Consider the following 17,077-nt stretch of genomic DNA (forward strand, 5'->3'; position numbering starts at 1 on the left):
ATAAATGAGAGAGAAAATAAATTGAAAACATACCTAAATTTTCACAGAATCTTTCAACAGCATAAAATGTTTTCAGTAAGCTCGGAGAGTCTTTATTGCCTTCCTTTAAAGATACACATGCCCGATCCAAGTGTTCAAAAAGTACAGGAAGAAGCTCAGATGCATATTTACTTATATCTGGCTACAGAAAAAATAAATAAAAAAAGAACTATATAAATATTATTGTTCCTTGGACCACCTAGGCTGTGGAGCCATCTAGCAACATTTTATGAATTTTGAAGAAATTAGTACTTAGTTCCTTCACTAGAAAGCTTGTGCAAATATACTGTGGGTTATTCTAATCAAAGAGGATTCTTAATACTTATCTATTTATATCATAAAATTGTAAATAGTTTTTTGATAATGTTTTGCTTAATAACATTTTTTGTGTTATGCCCATGTTGATAGAAATCATTTGACGCAGTAGCTATTACACTGTAAAAAATATGGTGGAGTTTGTAAAAATGATTAGTCTTAACCAGGGAGGGAGAAGCGGGAGATAAATCTTTCCTATTTAGAAGTGGCAATATTTGTAATTTTTTCACGAGGGCGCTGCCAATCCAACGGCTCGATACGATTGCAGCAGACCAATGTAAATGGTGCTAAGTTTCTCTTTTTTTAGAGGCAGATATTAAATCAAAAAAAGAAAAAACTACTGGAAATTGGTTGTAATAAGGGGCTAATATAGTGGACGATGTATAGGCTCTCATCTACAGGAAGTTAGCATAGATATTTGATGGAAAAATTTATTTCATTTTTCATTACCAACTTGCTGAATTCATCTGCTATCAATATTGCGCTATGCAATGTTTTATTTATTACAAGTAGGAATTTTTCTATTCCTCTAAGTAATTGACAGATTGAGAATGTAGTAGAATTTATTACAAAAATATTTTTTTAAAAAATTAATTGCGAATTCGTGACATATATCGAGAACTAATTAAAGCAAATTTTTTTGCTTTCACGACTTTTAACAGATAAAAATAAATATTAATGTTTTATTTACTTAACTTTAAGCTGATAATCAACTTCAAGCTGGTAAGTCTGCAATTGCCTGTGCATTTATAGAGATTAACTGCAGAGATAAATGAGTAAAGAGAAAAGAAAAGTAAACCAATTGTAATACACCAAAACTCAAACAAATATCTCTCAGTCAAAGACTGGTCAAAGTAAATCGTATAACAATGCTTTCTAGAATTGTTGCTCAATAAGACAGGAGCAGTTTTCTGGAATCAAGAATCACAATGATGGAAAGATATTCCTTCTGAAGTTCACAGCTGCATTATAGAGTTTGTTTCTGTACTTTGATCTCATTTATCACAGAACACATTACAGTCAGATCCCACTGCAACGCAATCTGACTAACACGATATGGCTATAACATAACGCGAGTTTTTCATGAGTAATGATTTTTTTTTTATTGCTGACGCAAATTGCTCTCCTGCAACAGTTTTTTTTTGGAAAGGAGCGGCGAAGGGTTAGAATGGGCTTTGTTGGCACTAAATATTGGTTTCGTGTATGGACTTATATCCCTTTAGCATCCAGGGTTCGTACTCAAATTCAGAAAGAAAATGAAAGAGTTTTAGAGGAGTTTTGAAGGAGTAAAATGAGATATTGGAGGAGTACTAAGGGGCTGTCATCAAATGATGTCACACTTTTTTGCAACAAATTTGACCCCTTCCCCTTTATCAAAATTCAGCTAACTTTTCCTCTTGTCACATGTCAAATTTTTTACAAACATTGTTACAATAACTGCATGAAGTTGGTTTTTGTCACCCTCTTTCTTCCCCTTGTCACAATTTCATGAGCCCGTCTCCTCCTCAAGGCATGACATCACTTGTGGATGACCCTTTTTATTTTACAATATCATAACTTTGATTTACTAAACAATAGTTTTTTTAACACAATCACTTGATATAGTACATCCACTTATATTTTTAAATATTTAAAAAATAATTAGACAACCTCACTTTTGCTGCTGAGAGTGTGGAGGAGGGAAAAACAGTAATCATAAAATTTGAAAAAAAAAAAAAAAAAAAGGAAAAAAACCAATCACCAACATGTTTTATTTCGTTTATGAAACGTCTTAGTCTTCTAATAAAATTTTCACCTTCAAATTTTATGATTTAACTATGATCAATTTGTAAACCACATCTTTCTGAAAAAAATAAATGCACGAAATTACTACATTAAAATCGCCCTTGCCAGGATTAGAGGAAGATTATTTGGTCTTGTGTGAACTAAAAAAAAGGAGTTTTGAAGGAGTTAAAACCAAAATGAAGGAGTTTGAAGGGTCCTTCAAAAAAAATTTCCTAAATGAAGGAGTATTGGATAGAGCTTTGAAGGAGTGTACGAATCATGAGCATCACTGAAAGCAGAAGTTCACACACTTAATTAGTCTAAACAGCGCTTTAGTTTATACAAATAATCGCTGCGATTCTTAACGTTTTTTTTTTCATTCTACATACAAACGTACATAAAATAGAATGGTTTCCAAACGAGCTCTTTCATCTAAAGTTAGCGAAATTGGAAAGAAAAAGAGAAAGTTTATGACAATGCAAGAAAAGTTAAAGATTCTCGATATGCTTGAACAATTATAAAGTGCTTCGAAGGTAGCACAACAATTAGGTATGAGTTAATCTTCGATACAAACAATTAAACTTCCAAGAAAAGGAAATCCATAGAAGTTCAGAAGTTAGTTTCAATACTGAAGCTCGCAGAGTAGCGTCTCAGCAAAATACAGTTAAACTTGATGTCTCGAAACAAAAATTTTCCAGAGCATTTTCTATAAAAACCCCTAGGTATTTTCCATAGTTATCTCGAAATTTATTTTTCGAAACCTTTGATATGTCGAAATTTTTGCACAGAAGCAAGTTTTAATTGTCCTTTTGCTTTGGCAATTTTTGTAGTAAAACCAGTTCCAGAGACAATTCTTAACATTTTTCATCCCTTTTCTTGTAAATTTTGTGAATACGGGATTGGAGCAAGATAATAGGGAAGTGTTGGCATGAAGGGGGTGCAGTGTTTTCCCCAGAGTTAAGAATCTTTGTGCAACTCTCTCAAACATGTTGTCCACTTTGAGGAAAGGGGTTTGATTTTTCGTCCGTCAGTTTTCAAGCGAAAACGGAAAATGCGTTCCTCATTTTCATCATTCAGCTTTTTTAACTCCTAAAAAATGGCTGCTGAGAACTTTTTGAATGTGAGGTTACTAGTTAAAGATAAAATTAGAATTTTTTGAATTTTTAGGTGAAAAAAACAAGTTGAAATTGTTGTTCATTTCAAAATCTCATCCTGTGCACTTTCGAGAATTAGAAAATTTCAAATCTAGTGAAATATTGAAGACTACTTCATTGATTGTAATTCGAAGTGGTCCCATAGAACATATATAAATGTATATAGTGTATGTGTGTGTGTTTTTTTAAAACCTTAATAACTCGAAAACTTGATATCTCGAAATTTTCCCCCGTCCTGAGAGATTTGAGATATCGGGGTTGTACTGTACAAACATCACGAAAATGGAAGCTGCTCTTTCATTGTGGCTTAAACAGGCCAGAAATAGGGATGTTCCCATACTGCATAAACCATCGTTTTCATCATTTTAAAATTGTAATTAAGTTTACGATATCTACTGTTCAGTGCTATTATAATGCAGTAATGTACTTAATGTAAGTACCCTACTGTTTTAATTCATGTATCTCATTGGTCATTGATTTTGAGCTTCATAACAGTAATTTATGTTTAATAGTAACGCTTTTTCTAAAATACAGTAGAAAGTCCGTTCTTTATAAAAGGTACGGTAATATATAGTTGAGAAACGGTCTGAAACATGAGGAGTTTTCACACATGTCTGAAATAATTGGGTATGCTTGTAAAAAAATTCTAAACATACGTACGTTGTTCTACAACACGAAATTTTGACTTGCAAGAGGAGTCTTGGAACGCATTTTTTGCGGAAGTCGAGATTTGACTGTACAATTATATTGAATTTTCGATATGAGGATATATCCCTTTATGTGCATCATAAGTGTATCAAGTATTGTTGTACTAGGTGTTACTTTACATATATGCATATTTATACCTGTTTATTAAAAGCACACGTAAAAATTAGAACTCAATCAATTTCTGCAATAGCCAATTAGATAAAATGCAAAGAACTTTCAAAGTGGATACTTTTTTTTAGTTGACATTAATGAATATTAGATAACATTATATTACAACAAAAAATTTCTGTTAACATTCTACACAGTGTTTTAACATTAAATAAAAATTGTAATTTATGTGAGACTGAGGTTTGTGGGAACAAAAATACTCAAGTGTTTGAATATTGTACTGTAGGAACTATGCAATGCAAAAAATCCCAACTCAGTCATATTTAAATAAATTGGAAATATTTTACCTGTAAATATTCAGCATACTGTCCAACCGCATAGAGTGCTGCATTGCGAACAATAGCATCTTGATCTTTTATACCTCGACATATTATTTGAACAAAATTTTGCAGATATCTGAAAGAATGAATTCACTCAATAAAACTTTTTTAATTATTTTTAATGGATACACATTTGAATTATTTAAGTATGCCTTTTTTTTAAATCCAGTATTCTTACCCATTATAATATATTCATTTTCAAGAATTTTAACTTTTAAAATTTCTGCACACACTGCTTATATATATGTAAGAAATATACGTTTTGAGGGTTTTTAATGATGCAAACACATATTATTATGCCGCATTATGGTGACGACTCAAGAAAAAAAGAACCACAGGGAAGGGAATACTTTGAAATAACACTTTTCTGCAAAAAGAAAAGAAAAAAAAAGTGGGAGGCGGAGTATATTTTATCAACAAAATCAGGGTTCATACCTTTCAGGGAGGAAAAAAATTCAAGCACTTTTCAAGGCAAAAAAAAAAAAAAAATTTCACAAGGTGGCAACAGGAACTGGGGAAAAAAGTTCCCTGACTTTCCCTGATTAAGTTCACCAAATTTCCCTGATTTACGATATCAATGATAATGGTTTCCTTTTTCTTTGCCCTACCTGAAAAGCATTGCATATCAAATAAAATGCAGTGTTTAGAATGGTTTAAGTTGTTAATTAAAAATATATTTTGAAAAGATACTCCCTTTTTTTTTTTTGTAAAAATAATGTAGTAGATTATCGACAGAGAAATATTGTAGGAAATCTAAAACAAATACTTTACTTCCGGGAACCAGTTAACATAAGAAATCTAAGAAATTATTAAAACCACCCTTAAAGACATATCTAATCATGATAAACTAAAACATTTAAATGGAAATAATCTTGAGCTGAATTTTCAAGCAGTATAACTGTTGCTGCAAGAATAACAAGTGATAGTTAAAGTATAGAAGCAATGGTTTTACTTACGTTAATAATACTGTCGTGTGCAGGTAAACGGCAATATCTGCAGAAATTAGTTTCGAGATATTTGAAGAAATGTGTGGTGGATTCAATACTAACAATATTAAAATGTTGGAATTAGACAGTTTTTTTTGCGCCTCCTTTTCAGCGTAAAAAAATAAGCGAGTATGTACAATAAAGATAACGAACAATAGATGACAAGAATGCAAATAAATAAATAAATAAATAAATGAATAAAATTGTGCAGTAACTGCCCTTTACTTACACACGGCAGAATATACATACTTATGTAAAACAAATTGCAATCTTTCAACAACCAGTCATATTGAGCTATTCTCTAATCAAGAATTTAGGTTTTAATGAATGAATACAGCATTTTAACTATTATAAATAATAAAAATATTTACTTACGTACACAACAATTTCAAGTGATTTCATTAGTTGTTAAAAAAAAAAAAAACCCTTAGATTACTTTTTAGTAACTAACAACATTGAAATTCAAAAACAATTATTAATTTAAAACTGTATATGGTTTTAAAATAAAAGAGTTTTAAAGTCTGAAAAAAAAAAAAACCCTTTGTGTAATCTGAAGTGACAGCAAATAATACCATGGCAAAAAAAAAAAAAAAAAAAAAAAAAAAAAAAAAAAAAGATTTTCAGTCAAAATTCAATTTTAGCAACTAAATTAAAAATGCCAAGTGATAACTTTTGAGATTTTTTCATCAATAATTAAAAAAACAAAGACTTTTTCTTGAAATCGTGATAACAGTACGCTAATTACTTCAAGACAATGAGTAAAGGCAAGGGAGCAAAGTCATTAATGACAGCCTCCTCTTTGCCTGTAGGGATGTTTATTTTATAGCTTGGAATGCTTGGAAGGAAAATTCAAGCAAGGTAAAATAAACAATTTTACAGACACAGATGCAATCTTAGGAAGCTCATCCTAAGATTGAATACTTTGACCTTGAGGAAAAAAGATGCACATATATGCAGCACTGTATAATCGCTCCTCATTAATTTTACTTTTTTAAAACAAATTATTGGCGAAAAAATCGTAGGGAATCAAAGTACTTCATTTTGCAAGGAAAAAAAATGTTTTTTCTTCATTTGATCAATTTTCCCTGAATTTTTGTTATTTTTTTCAAAATTCCCTGATACTTCCCTGATTTTTCCCTGAGTGATAAAGTTCCCTGACTTTTCCCTGATCTGTCGCCACCCTGTTTCAAGGCAATATTATAAATTAGTACAAAAAATTTTGTAAGCAGATTTCATTTAATGCAAACATTTCAATCATAGGCAATAGTATGAAAAGTAAAGGAAAACAAAATTGCCCTTTTTACATCAAGAGACACTTTGATAAAAGATCTACTGTGTCAAAAGTTTCTTTGCAAATGTCTGAAAAGCTCAGTCATAAAGAGGAGCAGGTCCTTTGAGGTTTAATTTTGCAATCTCCACATTCAAAGAAGTATATTTTATAGAATCTGCAAGCTAATATTTAAAAAGAAAAAAATATATAGTGGTTTATACACACATAAGGGCAGTTGGGTAGCACTATTAAGTTCAAAAATATTAGTGGTTTGCAAAGTATTTATGCGTATTCAAAGTATAAATCAATTATTTGTTTGTATGAATTAATTGTTTAGGCAATAAGGCATGTCAACTGTCTTCAAGTAAATTTAAAAATTAGTAAAGAAAGAAAACATTTTATGAAAGTCCCCAGTCCAGTCTTGACACCTCAAAATGTGCAAAAGCTGCATAAGCGATAAATATTCTGAATGTAAACGTCAGTCTGCTTTTACTGAATAACTTGTAACAGCCAATAAATGTGCAATATCAGATTCATAGAGCCATATTTCCTAATTGAAAAGTTTCACAAGAAGTTGACTTACATTTTAGAATTTAAATTCAACGAAGCGATAATATTCAGGTGTGTTTGCAATTTCATAAAAAATTGCCTGTAGGTTTCAAAGAGCTAATTGGGGGGAGGGGGCGAGTAATTTTTAAAACTAAGAGCCCTATTACTTAAATATACATACGTATAGTGATGTAAAATACCCGAGTATTTATTTTTAGGGGTAAATACCCAGGGTATATACCCGGGTAAATACCCAGGTATTTATTTCAAAAATTTATATTCATCTAAAATACTTTTCTGTATGTATTCCATTATGTATATATAAAACCAACCATATACAAAACAATAAATTTTTGCCCAAAAATTGTATTTTGATCACATATTTAAAGAATTATTATGTGAAACAGCTTAGCAATCTAATATGATATTCACATTAAATGTGTTGGATATGCCTAATCAATGTTGATAGCCAAATTTCAGATATAACAAGAAGTTCCGTCTAGAACTAGACGAGCCTACTTTCCCGTATACCCATACTACTTTCTAGTACCTGATCAATATTCTCAAAAATAGCTAAATCGCAAATTTTTTCAAACATATTTTTTTAAATATTTTAAACTGATTTCTAGGAATAAAATATTCCTTACTTTTCTTCAAAAAAATGAACAAATAAAATAGCAGCACCTTTTAAACAAAGCAGCTAATACACTTCTTTCCATTAAAAAAATTTTTTAACAGCTTTCAAAACGAAAAAATAATAATAAGTTCATTAAAATAAATACATCATATAAAAAAAAAATCGTTTCTTTTTCCCCTGTTGCTGAAAATAATTTTTTAAACGAATTAATGCACTTACCAAAATAAAAAAAAAAAAAATAAAATGTCAACTTAAAGAAATAATTTTCATTGTCAAAAAAAAAAAAAAAAAATCGTCTGCGCATATTTTTTGAGTTTATTCACCGAAAACTAAATACCTAAATTAAAACTTTAGCGTGAAACTAAAAACAAATCATATCAACAATAATTATTTCACAGTTAAAACCACAGCAGCGGAGTCGGAGTCGGAGTCAATCTCATTTTGGGATAAAAGAGTCGGAGTCGAATATCCAAGAATCGGAGTCAGTCATTTGTCCTCCGTGTATAAATGTTTGCCAAAGCTACGAAGTCAGAGTCGAAGTCGGGGAGTCGGAGTCCGATTAATTGTTGGGAACAGGAGTCAGAGTCGGTGTCAGGTCCCCCTAAATTCTCGGAGTCGGAGTCGGGAGTAGGTCGTCAAGAGCTATTTCCAACAAAGTTTGTTTGAAGTAAATCCGCCTTCAAGTACGGAATCTACATTGACTTGCAGTTTCCCCGTAGGCGCTAGTGTTAAGGGATTTGAACTGTTCAAAATTGAACGGAAAATTGTTCAAATCAAAAAGATATCTTATATACAAGTTTTTTATCAAAAGCTTTTTCCTACAAAGTTTGTTTGAAGCAAATTCGCCTCACAGTTCGGAATTGCTTTGAATTTCCCCATAGGCGCTAATGTTAAGTTTTTTTGAACTGTTCAAAATTGAACAAAAAATAGTTCAAATCAAAAAGTGAAATATGGGAATGAGGTGTCCTCGCCGAGATCTTTCGAACAAAAAAAAGTTTGTTCGAATCGGACTATTCATTCAAAAGTTATTAGGGGGGGGACAGACAGACAGACCGACAGACAGACATTTTTCCCCATCTCAATACCCTACTTTCCAATTTTTAATTTTTCAATATTTATTTAATTATTTTATTTATTTTTGACTTTTTTTTGTTTTTCACGATATTTTTAAGATGCATTAAGCCTTCTTTCATGCTTTTTTCTTCTTTTTCTGACTTTTACTGGGAAAGTAGGCTAAAAAGTCATTCTACAAAAAGAAAAAAGCTTAACTGGTTACAAAAAAAAGCAAACATCAATTTTTTAAGGTCCTAGTCTTTTATAACCCAGTAATATGTCCCTGCATGACATCAAAATGTAACGAAATGTCGCTCAATTTATTTTTACAATTTATTTACCTATATCTTATGCAGAAATTTCCTCCAAACTTAGTTCAATTGTTCAGGTGTATTCTGTATCACACACACATATATACACACACACACACATAATAAACATAAACATTTAAAATTTTTAATCTTTTATTTTAGGGTTTATGTTTAAAAAAGATAATAGTCACCTTTTAATACTACCTAAAATTTTTTTGCAAAATGCGCAATTACTAGGGGAGTTACCCTGCCTTCGGATAAATACCCAAAAAAATATTTACCTTCCCACCCTACAAGAGAGCAAATGCAAATAAGCAAGGCAACAGAAAAGAAAATTTTGCTTTTTTTTGTTTATTAATGTGAAAACTGTTTCTATATTTTCCATGATATCACTTAAATATCAATAAAATAAATAACACAATAACAAGTTTCTTAATAACTTCTCAGTTTATTCTTCCAAACATCCCTCATGCTTCCTTTTTTTTTCATTTTGGATATGACTAACCTAGATTGTGATTTTGAAATCCTGAAGTTCATAATGAATTGCTTATACTTCTCCAATTATGACATTGAAAAGAAAGGTTCTTTGGTTCACGATATGTTTCTTTCATGATTTCATCAAGTCTTCCAATAAAAAATATTATAAACTGTGTAATACATATGTATATATCAGTTTTACCAATTATTTCATATTTAGATTTAAAAAAAAATTATCATTCGCTTTTTTGCTTTTTTTTTATTAAATACCCAGTTTTTGGGTATTTACCCAGGCCTTGGGTAAATACCCGGGTAAATACCCAAAAAATATTTACATCACTACATATGTACAATAATAACTTTTGAAATACATACAATTCATTTCTTATGTTAAAATAATTTATTAAGTCAAAATATTGTGCATATAAATACCAGACCCAGTGCCTGTTGATAAGCAGCAACAGGCACTGGGCCTAGCTAGGCTGGTCCTAGTCAATTTATTCGACCCCAATGAAGATCAATGATGATCTTTAAGATATCTATTCCTTTGCTGATTACAGCTTCTTCTGGTAAGCTGTTCCAAGTGCTCACAACCAAAAAAAAGTAGTAATTTTGAACATTTGAGGTAAAGAGGGAAAATTTCGAGGGAGGGAGGTAAAAGCATAACGAACACTATTGAATTTCCAGTAGTAACCAAAACAGAATCACCCCTCTAACATACCTTAATTATTTTAGAAGTCATAAAGAAAATGATGCACTTATAAATTCAACTTGATAAAATTACATAATTCAACTTTTAAAATACAAACTTTAAGTTAAAATGTTAAGCTCAATTCTTGATTTTTTTTTTTTTTTCAAAAATTATGTAATAACCAAAAATTAGCTAATGATAATTAAAATCAAAATTGCAAAATTAAATCAGAATAAATGTAATTAAAGAAAACAAAAATAATTTTTTAGTTATTAAAATACTATAAAACAAGCTAATCTGATGTTGCATGTGTCAAAATAATTTCTAATTGCCAAAAAATATAAAAATATTTACAAGATGTAAAACAGTTGAAACCTCAAACACGGGAAGCAAATTTTCAAATTAAGTTCAATGTTGCCATGTTTCCCATAAAATAATTTTTTTTTAAACTAAAATTGAACATAAAATATGCTAGTCTAAGGCAGCATATATGAAATAACATCTGATTAGTCAAAATATTTAAATATTTGCAAGATGCAAAAATATTGGAATTTCAAACAGAAGGAATTTTCTGCGAAGTCTGAGTAAGTTCAATCTTGGTATGTTTTACATAAAATGAATTTTAATTTTTTACTAAAATTAAGCATAAAATCTGCTAATCTGAGGTAGCATATGGGAAAATAATATTCAATTAGCCAAAATATTTAAACATTTGGAGAATGCAAAAGATTGAAATTTCAAAAACAAGAGCAATTTTCCGCGAAATTCGGGAAGTTCAATGTTGTCATGGTTTCCAAAATAATTCCTTTTTTAAATATGGAAATTAAACAAAAAAAAAAAAAAAAAAAAACTAATCTGAGGTACCATATCTTAAAATAGCTTCCGATTGTAAAAAACTTCAAAATATTTACAAGATGCAAAAGAATTGAAATCCCAAACACGGAAGCGATTTTTCAAGATGTTGCAAATAAAACACATGTTCAGAAAATTGCATTAGTTAAATACTTTTGCAAACGTTTTAAGACCAATCTGATGATTTTTGAAAGAATTTATCCACTAAGAAATTTTTTCAAGGTTTTCAAGCACTTGAAAATGAACTTTTTTTTCAAGCACTTTTCAAGGTTTTTCAAAGGCATACAAACCCTGAAAATGGAAGAAATTAAAAAAAAAAGTTTTTTAGCCCTTTTTCACCTAGGAGACAGGAACTGAAAAAAAAAAAAAAAAAAAAAATCCAATTAAGTTCACAAAATTTTCCTGCATTACATTACCAATGATAGTGGTTTCCTCTCTTTGCCCTACTTGAAAACCATTGGATGTTTTTATAAAATACAGTATTTAAAATGATTAAAGCTGTAAAAATATATTAAAAAAGGATGCTTTAAAAAAAATTAAGTAGTAATTAAAAAAAAACACCCTATGAAATAGTATAATAAATTACCTACATCGAAATATTATAGGAAATTTAAAACAAATACTCTTTAGTTTCAGTAACTTGCATTTACTTCTAAAAAACTATACATGTATCAAAGACTCTGACCAAAAAGAATCTTATCTTTCTGGAGGATGAGCTTTGAAACAACACTTTTGGAGATTCAATATCCCTGCAAATATTTGATCTGAGGGGGGTAAGCATCTCCGTACTAACACCAAGTAAGGCAGACCGGCCTGCGAAAGAGCACCCCTTAAGGAATGAACCGACACATATTTGACACAGTAGGAAGCAAACGGCAGCAATAAGCTCTGATAGCACAATCACCTATGCACAGCAGTTTTATACTTCTTTATTTCTGGTGGAAAACTTGAATAAAATACCAAGGTGTACTTTAAAAGATGGATAAAATACCATCTAATTTTAAATAAAATCTGATTTTTTTTCTTACCTGTTAATAAAATTCACGAAAAACACTAAAAATTTGACCTCCTAAACTGGTTTCCAGTCTTAAATTAACTTGCGAAATTTCAGAGATAAATATAAATATTAAATATACGAGAAAAAAACATCATTAATTATTAGGATAAAAAAGAAGTTTGCCTAAAATAATACATTAAAACAGCTTCAAAAGGTCAACAACATTAAAAGAATCAACAGATGCATGAACATTGAAATCTGAAAAACAGGAAACAAATTTGCGATACGAAGCAGGGTTCCCACTCTAAAATGGAAAACAAAATAAAGCCCCTTTTTTTTCTTCAACTATGGTGATTCCTTCATCTTCTTAGCAAATTATAAAATTTTCATAGTTTATGTATTATCAGACTTTATACCTGGTTCCTGGAGATTCCAGTAATAAATGATAAATACAAAAAATATTAATTTTAATAAAATGAAATGAAAACATTAGGACAGAGTCAAAAATGAAAATTTTAAGCTATATGTAGGACTGAAGTCCTGAAACAAATGATGAGCAGTTCAATATTGGGTTTAAAAATCATATTTAGATTTGCATTTATATTTTGATAACACTGGAGAACAATTTGTAAAATAATTTATGTTGAGTTTGGTTTTTGAGCTGTTTTGTAGTTAATTTGGCGTGCTGATTTCAAAACTGTATTTAGTTTTCTTCGACTACGTCAAGTTTTTTCTCTATAACATATGAGAATGTGACTACTCTCCGCGGAATAAAGCGAGGATCGAGACCCGGATCCATTAACTTTGGGTCCCACTGCAACAAAATTTGTACCCCCCCCCCCCCAGGAGGCCAGCAGTGTATATTTATAACATTAATAAATCTTAGTGCTACTTCTTTTTTCATTTTTCTGTTCAATTTCTTGGACCGTTGGGTCCTTTAAGGACGCAGGCACCCCGCACTGCGGGTACGCAAATCTACGCCTGCATGGATCCTAGGAAGTACTATTGTTCTTCTAAGTATCTCATTTCGGCATTTCCCAGCCTGTATTTGAAAAGATATTGGCCGTTGTTTTTGATGGTGAACAGATTCGGCAGCTTTCTAAAGATAAAAACTTTCATCTTAACAATGTTAGAAAATCAAAAGAATGCTTGGTTGGCATTCAAAAACATTGTGAAAGATTTTCCTGGAAATATACGAGCCCAGAATTATGCAGAAATTTTCCAACAACTTCTGGAGAGCTTCCAATTGCTTGGTTCCCACATGAGCATCAAATTGCATTTTTGACATAGGAATCTTGCAAACTTCCCGAAGATTCCACCAAGATTTTAAGGTCATGGAGACACGATATCAAGGTTGATTAGATGCATATATGATGGCTGACTGCTGCTGGACATCAAGCGAGAATGTCCCACACACGAAACACTCGTGAAAAAGCTTTGAGCGAACATTTTTACCTTAATATGTATAAATACATAATTTTACTTGCAGTAACTATTATAGCCTTTGTATGTACAAGATTTTCCATTGTAAATAGTGCATTTGGTAAGTTTTTACTTTATTTTACCTTATATGCATAATTTGTATGACTTTTGAGGGTATCCTGTAGTTTGAAAAGTTGACGTGATAGACAAAAACTGCGATTATTTTTAGATTCAGAGGCTTAAAGTTAGTTGAAAACAAGTCACAGATTTAAGTCAACAAAATTGCTGTTCCCTAGTGTAATCATTTAAAAAATATCATAAAAATAATTATTAGAATTTAAGTAATAAAACATTTATAGAACTAAATAAAACTTTGAGCATAACGAACTTTGATTTCGTATATTCACACATGTCATCATAATGTTAAAATAACAAAATATGTAAGGAATAGAAAAAGACTGGAAAATACTGAAAGTTCTTTTAATAGATCTTGTAGTAGGTATATTAATTAAAATTTCAAAACTTCAAATTAGTATTTTAAAATATTAAACAAGGGAAGGGATCGGAAAGAGAGGTAATACATGGGTCTGTTAAAATCCCATTAGAAAAGATTGGTGTTTATATGATTGCTTGAAAATGTTTGTTTGATGAATATTGGCAAGAAATGAGAAGCAAACAAACTTCTTTGCGGAGTTTCAGTTTTTGCAAAAGAAAACATAAGGAAGCAGAAACTGGCCGCTAGGTAAGGTCTTTAAACATACTTGATATTAATTTTTAAAAGAAAAAAATCAATTAAAACATTAACAAATAATTATTAGTAATTTGTTGCAATTTCAAATTCCAGTAAAAGAAATCAACGGGTTTTGAAATAACAGATGAAGAAATGATTGAGAAAAAAGTTCATTTTTAAAGACTTTTCTAATAAATAAAATATAAACCACCTTGTAAAAATAGTTAAGAATTTTTGTTCAAAATTAAGTACTTTAAAGGGCCCTTTGTAAAGGGTCACTGAAATAAAGCACTTTAAAGAATTTTCAAAGATCCAAGGGAACCCTGACAGAGCACATGCGCACATCAAGTTCAGGAAAGTTTAGTGATGCTGTGTTTGAAAACCAAGTTTAGTAAACTTGAGGCGAGCAGCAGAGTTTAAACTGAAAAAACGAAGAAACTTTGCTCAAAGCAGAGCTTTTGGCATGTCAGCTAATAACAGGGTTTAGTCTCTATTAGTTTGAATTTCTGAAACTCTATTGAGTGTTAATATTCAATTTAGCAATTTATCTTTAAAAAAAGGAAAAAAGGGGGAGGGGGAGGAAAAAATTTGAAGGCACTTAAAGGAATGTGAAAAGAAAAAGTGAAACTTTTTAAAAGCAAAAAAAAAAAAAAAAATCCAGTACTTGTATCTGATGAATTCAGAACATCCTTCTGCAATGACTGATATTGCAAGGTAAGCTGCTTTCTTATGATGGGGGTTTTGATGCTGTAATGCAGGCTCTAGATGATGCATCTGGAAAACATGTCAACACATCAAAATATCAATTTGTAAAAATTTATTTGACATGATTATGTAACAATAAAATAACACAAGACATTAATCCTAGCTATTTAAAAGAACATCAGTTTACCAATCTCTGCAGATAAATAAAAAAATATGCCACCTCAATTAATACTACTAAACCTAAATACATTTAGGTTTCTTAAAATTACACATATTTTGCTTTTTTTTTGTAGTTCTGACATCTTTTGTTGCTGTTGTTATCAATGCCACTTGGCATATACAAGCTTCATTCTGGTAGTAAGAATTTAAGGCAGAAGAGAATGGTTTCTTAGAAAGTGAAGACCCCTAAATGGTGAGGGGCTTGACTTAAGCTTTATCAGATTGCAGCATCGTCACCACATTTACATTTGTGAAGCGAAGGAAAAGTTTCCAGTACCTCTGCACTCATAGTCACTACTAGCAACCGACTACAGGACTTTCAGATTTAACGAGCTCATACTTAATAGGTATTTGGGGACATCTGGTTTGAAATATAAAACCAAGTGATTCTGATCCCAATATCTTATCGACTAAGCTACCCACATCCCCTGAATCTTTTAAAATTGGGACATTAGAATTTTACAAAATTTCAATTTTGTGCAGAATTATATGAAGAGATATTAAGTTAGAATTCAGGTCACCATTACATAAAACAATGTATTCCCAGATAACCAAAATCTATCAGAACTTTTTGTCAGAAACTATCTGAAATCTGGAAATTAAGGTTATGTCTTCACACTAATGCAGCCGTTCCAAACCGGTGGTTTGCAAACCCCTGAAGGTTCGTGAGAGGTTTTTCCGGGGGTTCGCTAAAAATGATAAAACTTGTGATGGCAGAGCTTTAATATGCCTGTTTCTGATGAAGTTTGATGTTCAAGTGGTTTGAAACAAATTCTGCTCCTTTTTTATTCATTTCATGGGTGCAAGTTTGGCGATGTGTTCAAGACGGAAAATATTTTTGGTCCCAGCCCCCTCCCCCCCCATACGTGCTTAAGGAAAAAATTATGTGTATAAATGTTGTAGATTTTAACAATGTCAGTTTTGGAATCTATGTTTGATTCGAGTTTTAAGCCTTTAAATTGTAATATTTAAGCGTTTTGATATCGTAATTCCAAAAAAACGGCCAATAATGGGGGGTTTGGGTGCTCTTCCCCAGATATTTTTAAAAATTTAAGTCTAAAAAACGCAATGATAAGCCATTTTGGTAAAGTTCAGGGAAAGGAGGGGTTCAGGGACTCTTACATCAATTATTTCAAACTAATAGTCCCAAAATCACAATATTGGGTGACCTTCAAAAATATTACAGAAGGGGCGATCTGGGCTCTCCTCGAAATTGAGGCTTTAAAAATGAAATTGTACTCCATCTTTCATAACGTTTATACGCTTTTTGAATGCATTATCGAAAGGATGGAGTTTAGGAACCCTTTTCAACAATGTTTCGTAATTGAAGTTCTAAAAACGCAATTTTAGACGATGTTGAATAATGTTAGGGGTAAAAACGTTCGCAGCTCCCCACCATTAGTTTTTTTTCCGATCATAAACAATTTTATTGCAGCAATAAAATCGCTTGGGACATAAGATTTTCACTTTTGCAACATAAATCAGTTCTGATCGGAAAGTCTACCCAAGGTAGCGCCAGCAAATCAGAAAAGAAGGAAAGGTGGGGAAAGGGTATGGGCGACTAATGATAATGAACTGGCACCATTCCCTCCGACAGTCTTCATTTGAAAAAGAATTATTTTTATAAGATAGCAGGTGGTGAAATTAGCTATAAAAAACCCGCTTCAGTGAAGAAGAAATATATTTTTTAAACAAGGTACACTTTCCAAT

The 17,077-nt window shown here is 31.0% G+C and overlaps 1 protein-coding gene across 1 annotated transcript in view; it reads right to left on the reverse strand.

The window, feature by feature from the left end:
* The window catches only part of LOC129220615 (importin-4-like), a 53,855-nt gene extending 38,199 nt beyond the window's left edge, over positions 1–15,656 (reverse strand). The window contains exons 1-4 of the mRNA XM_054855045.1: positions 15,645–15,656; positions 15,108–15,217; positions 4,436–4,544; positions 34–181 (exon numbers count right to left, since the gene is read on the reverse strand). Of these exons, the coding sequence (XP_054711020.1) occupies positions 34–181; positions 4,436–4,544; positions 15,108–15,217; positions 15,645–15,656 (379 nt within the window). The remainder of the gene's footprint in view (positions 1–33; positions 182–4,435; positions 4,545–15,107; positions 15,218–15,644) is intronic.
* Positions 15,657–17,077: the final 1,421 nt, after the last annotated feature.

This window comes from Uloborus diversus, chromosome 4 (genome assembly GCF_026930045.1).
Source record: "Uloborus diversus isolate 005 chromosome 4, Udiv.v.3.1, whole genome shotgun sequence".
Taxonomy (NCBI): Eukaryota; Metazoa; Arthropoda; class Arachnida; order Araneae; family Uloboridae; genus Uloborus; species Uloborus diversus.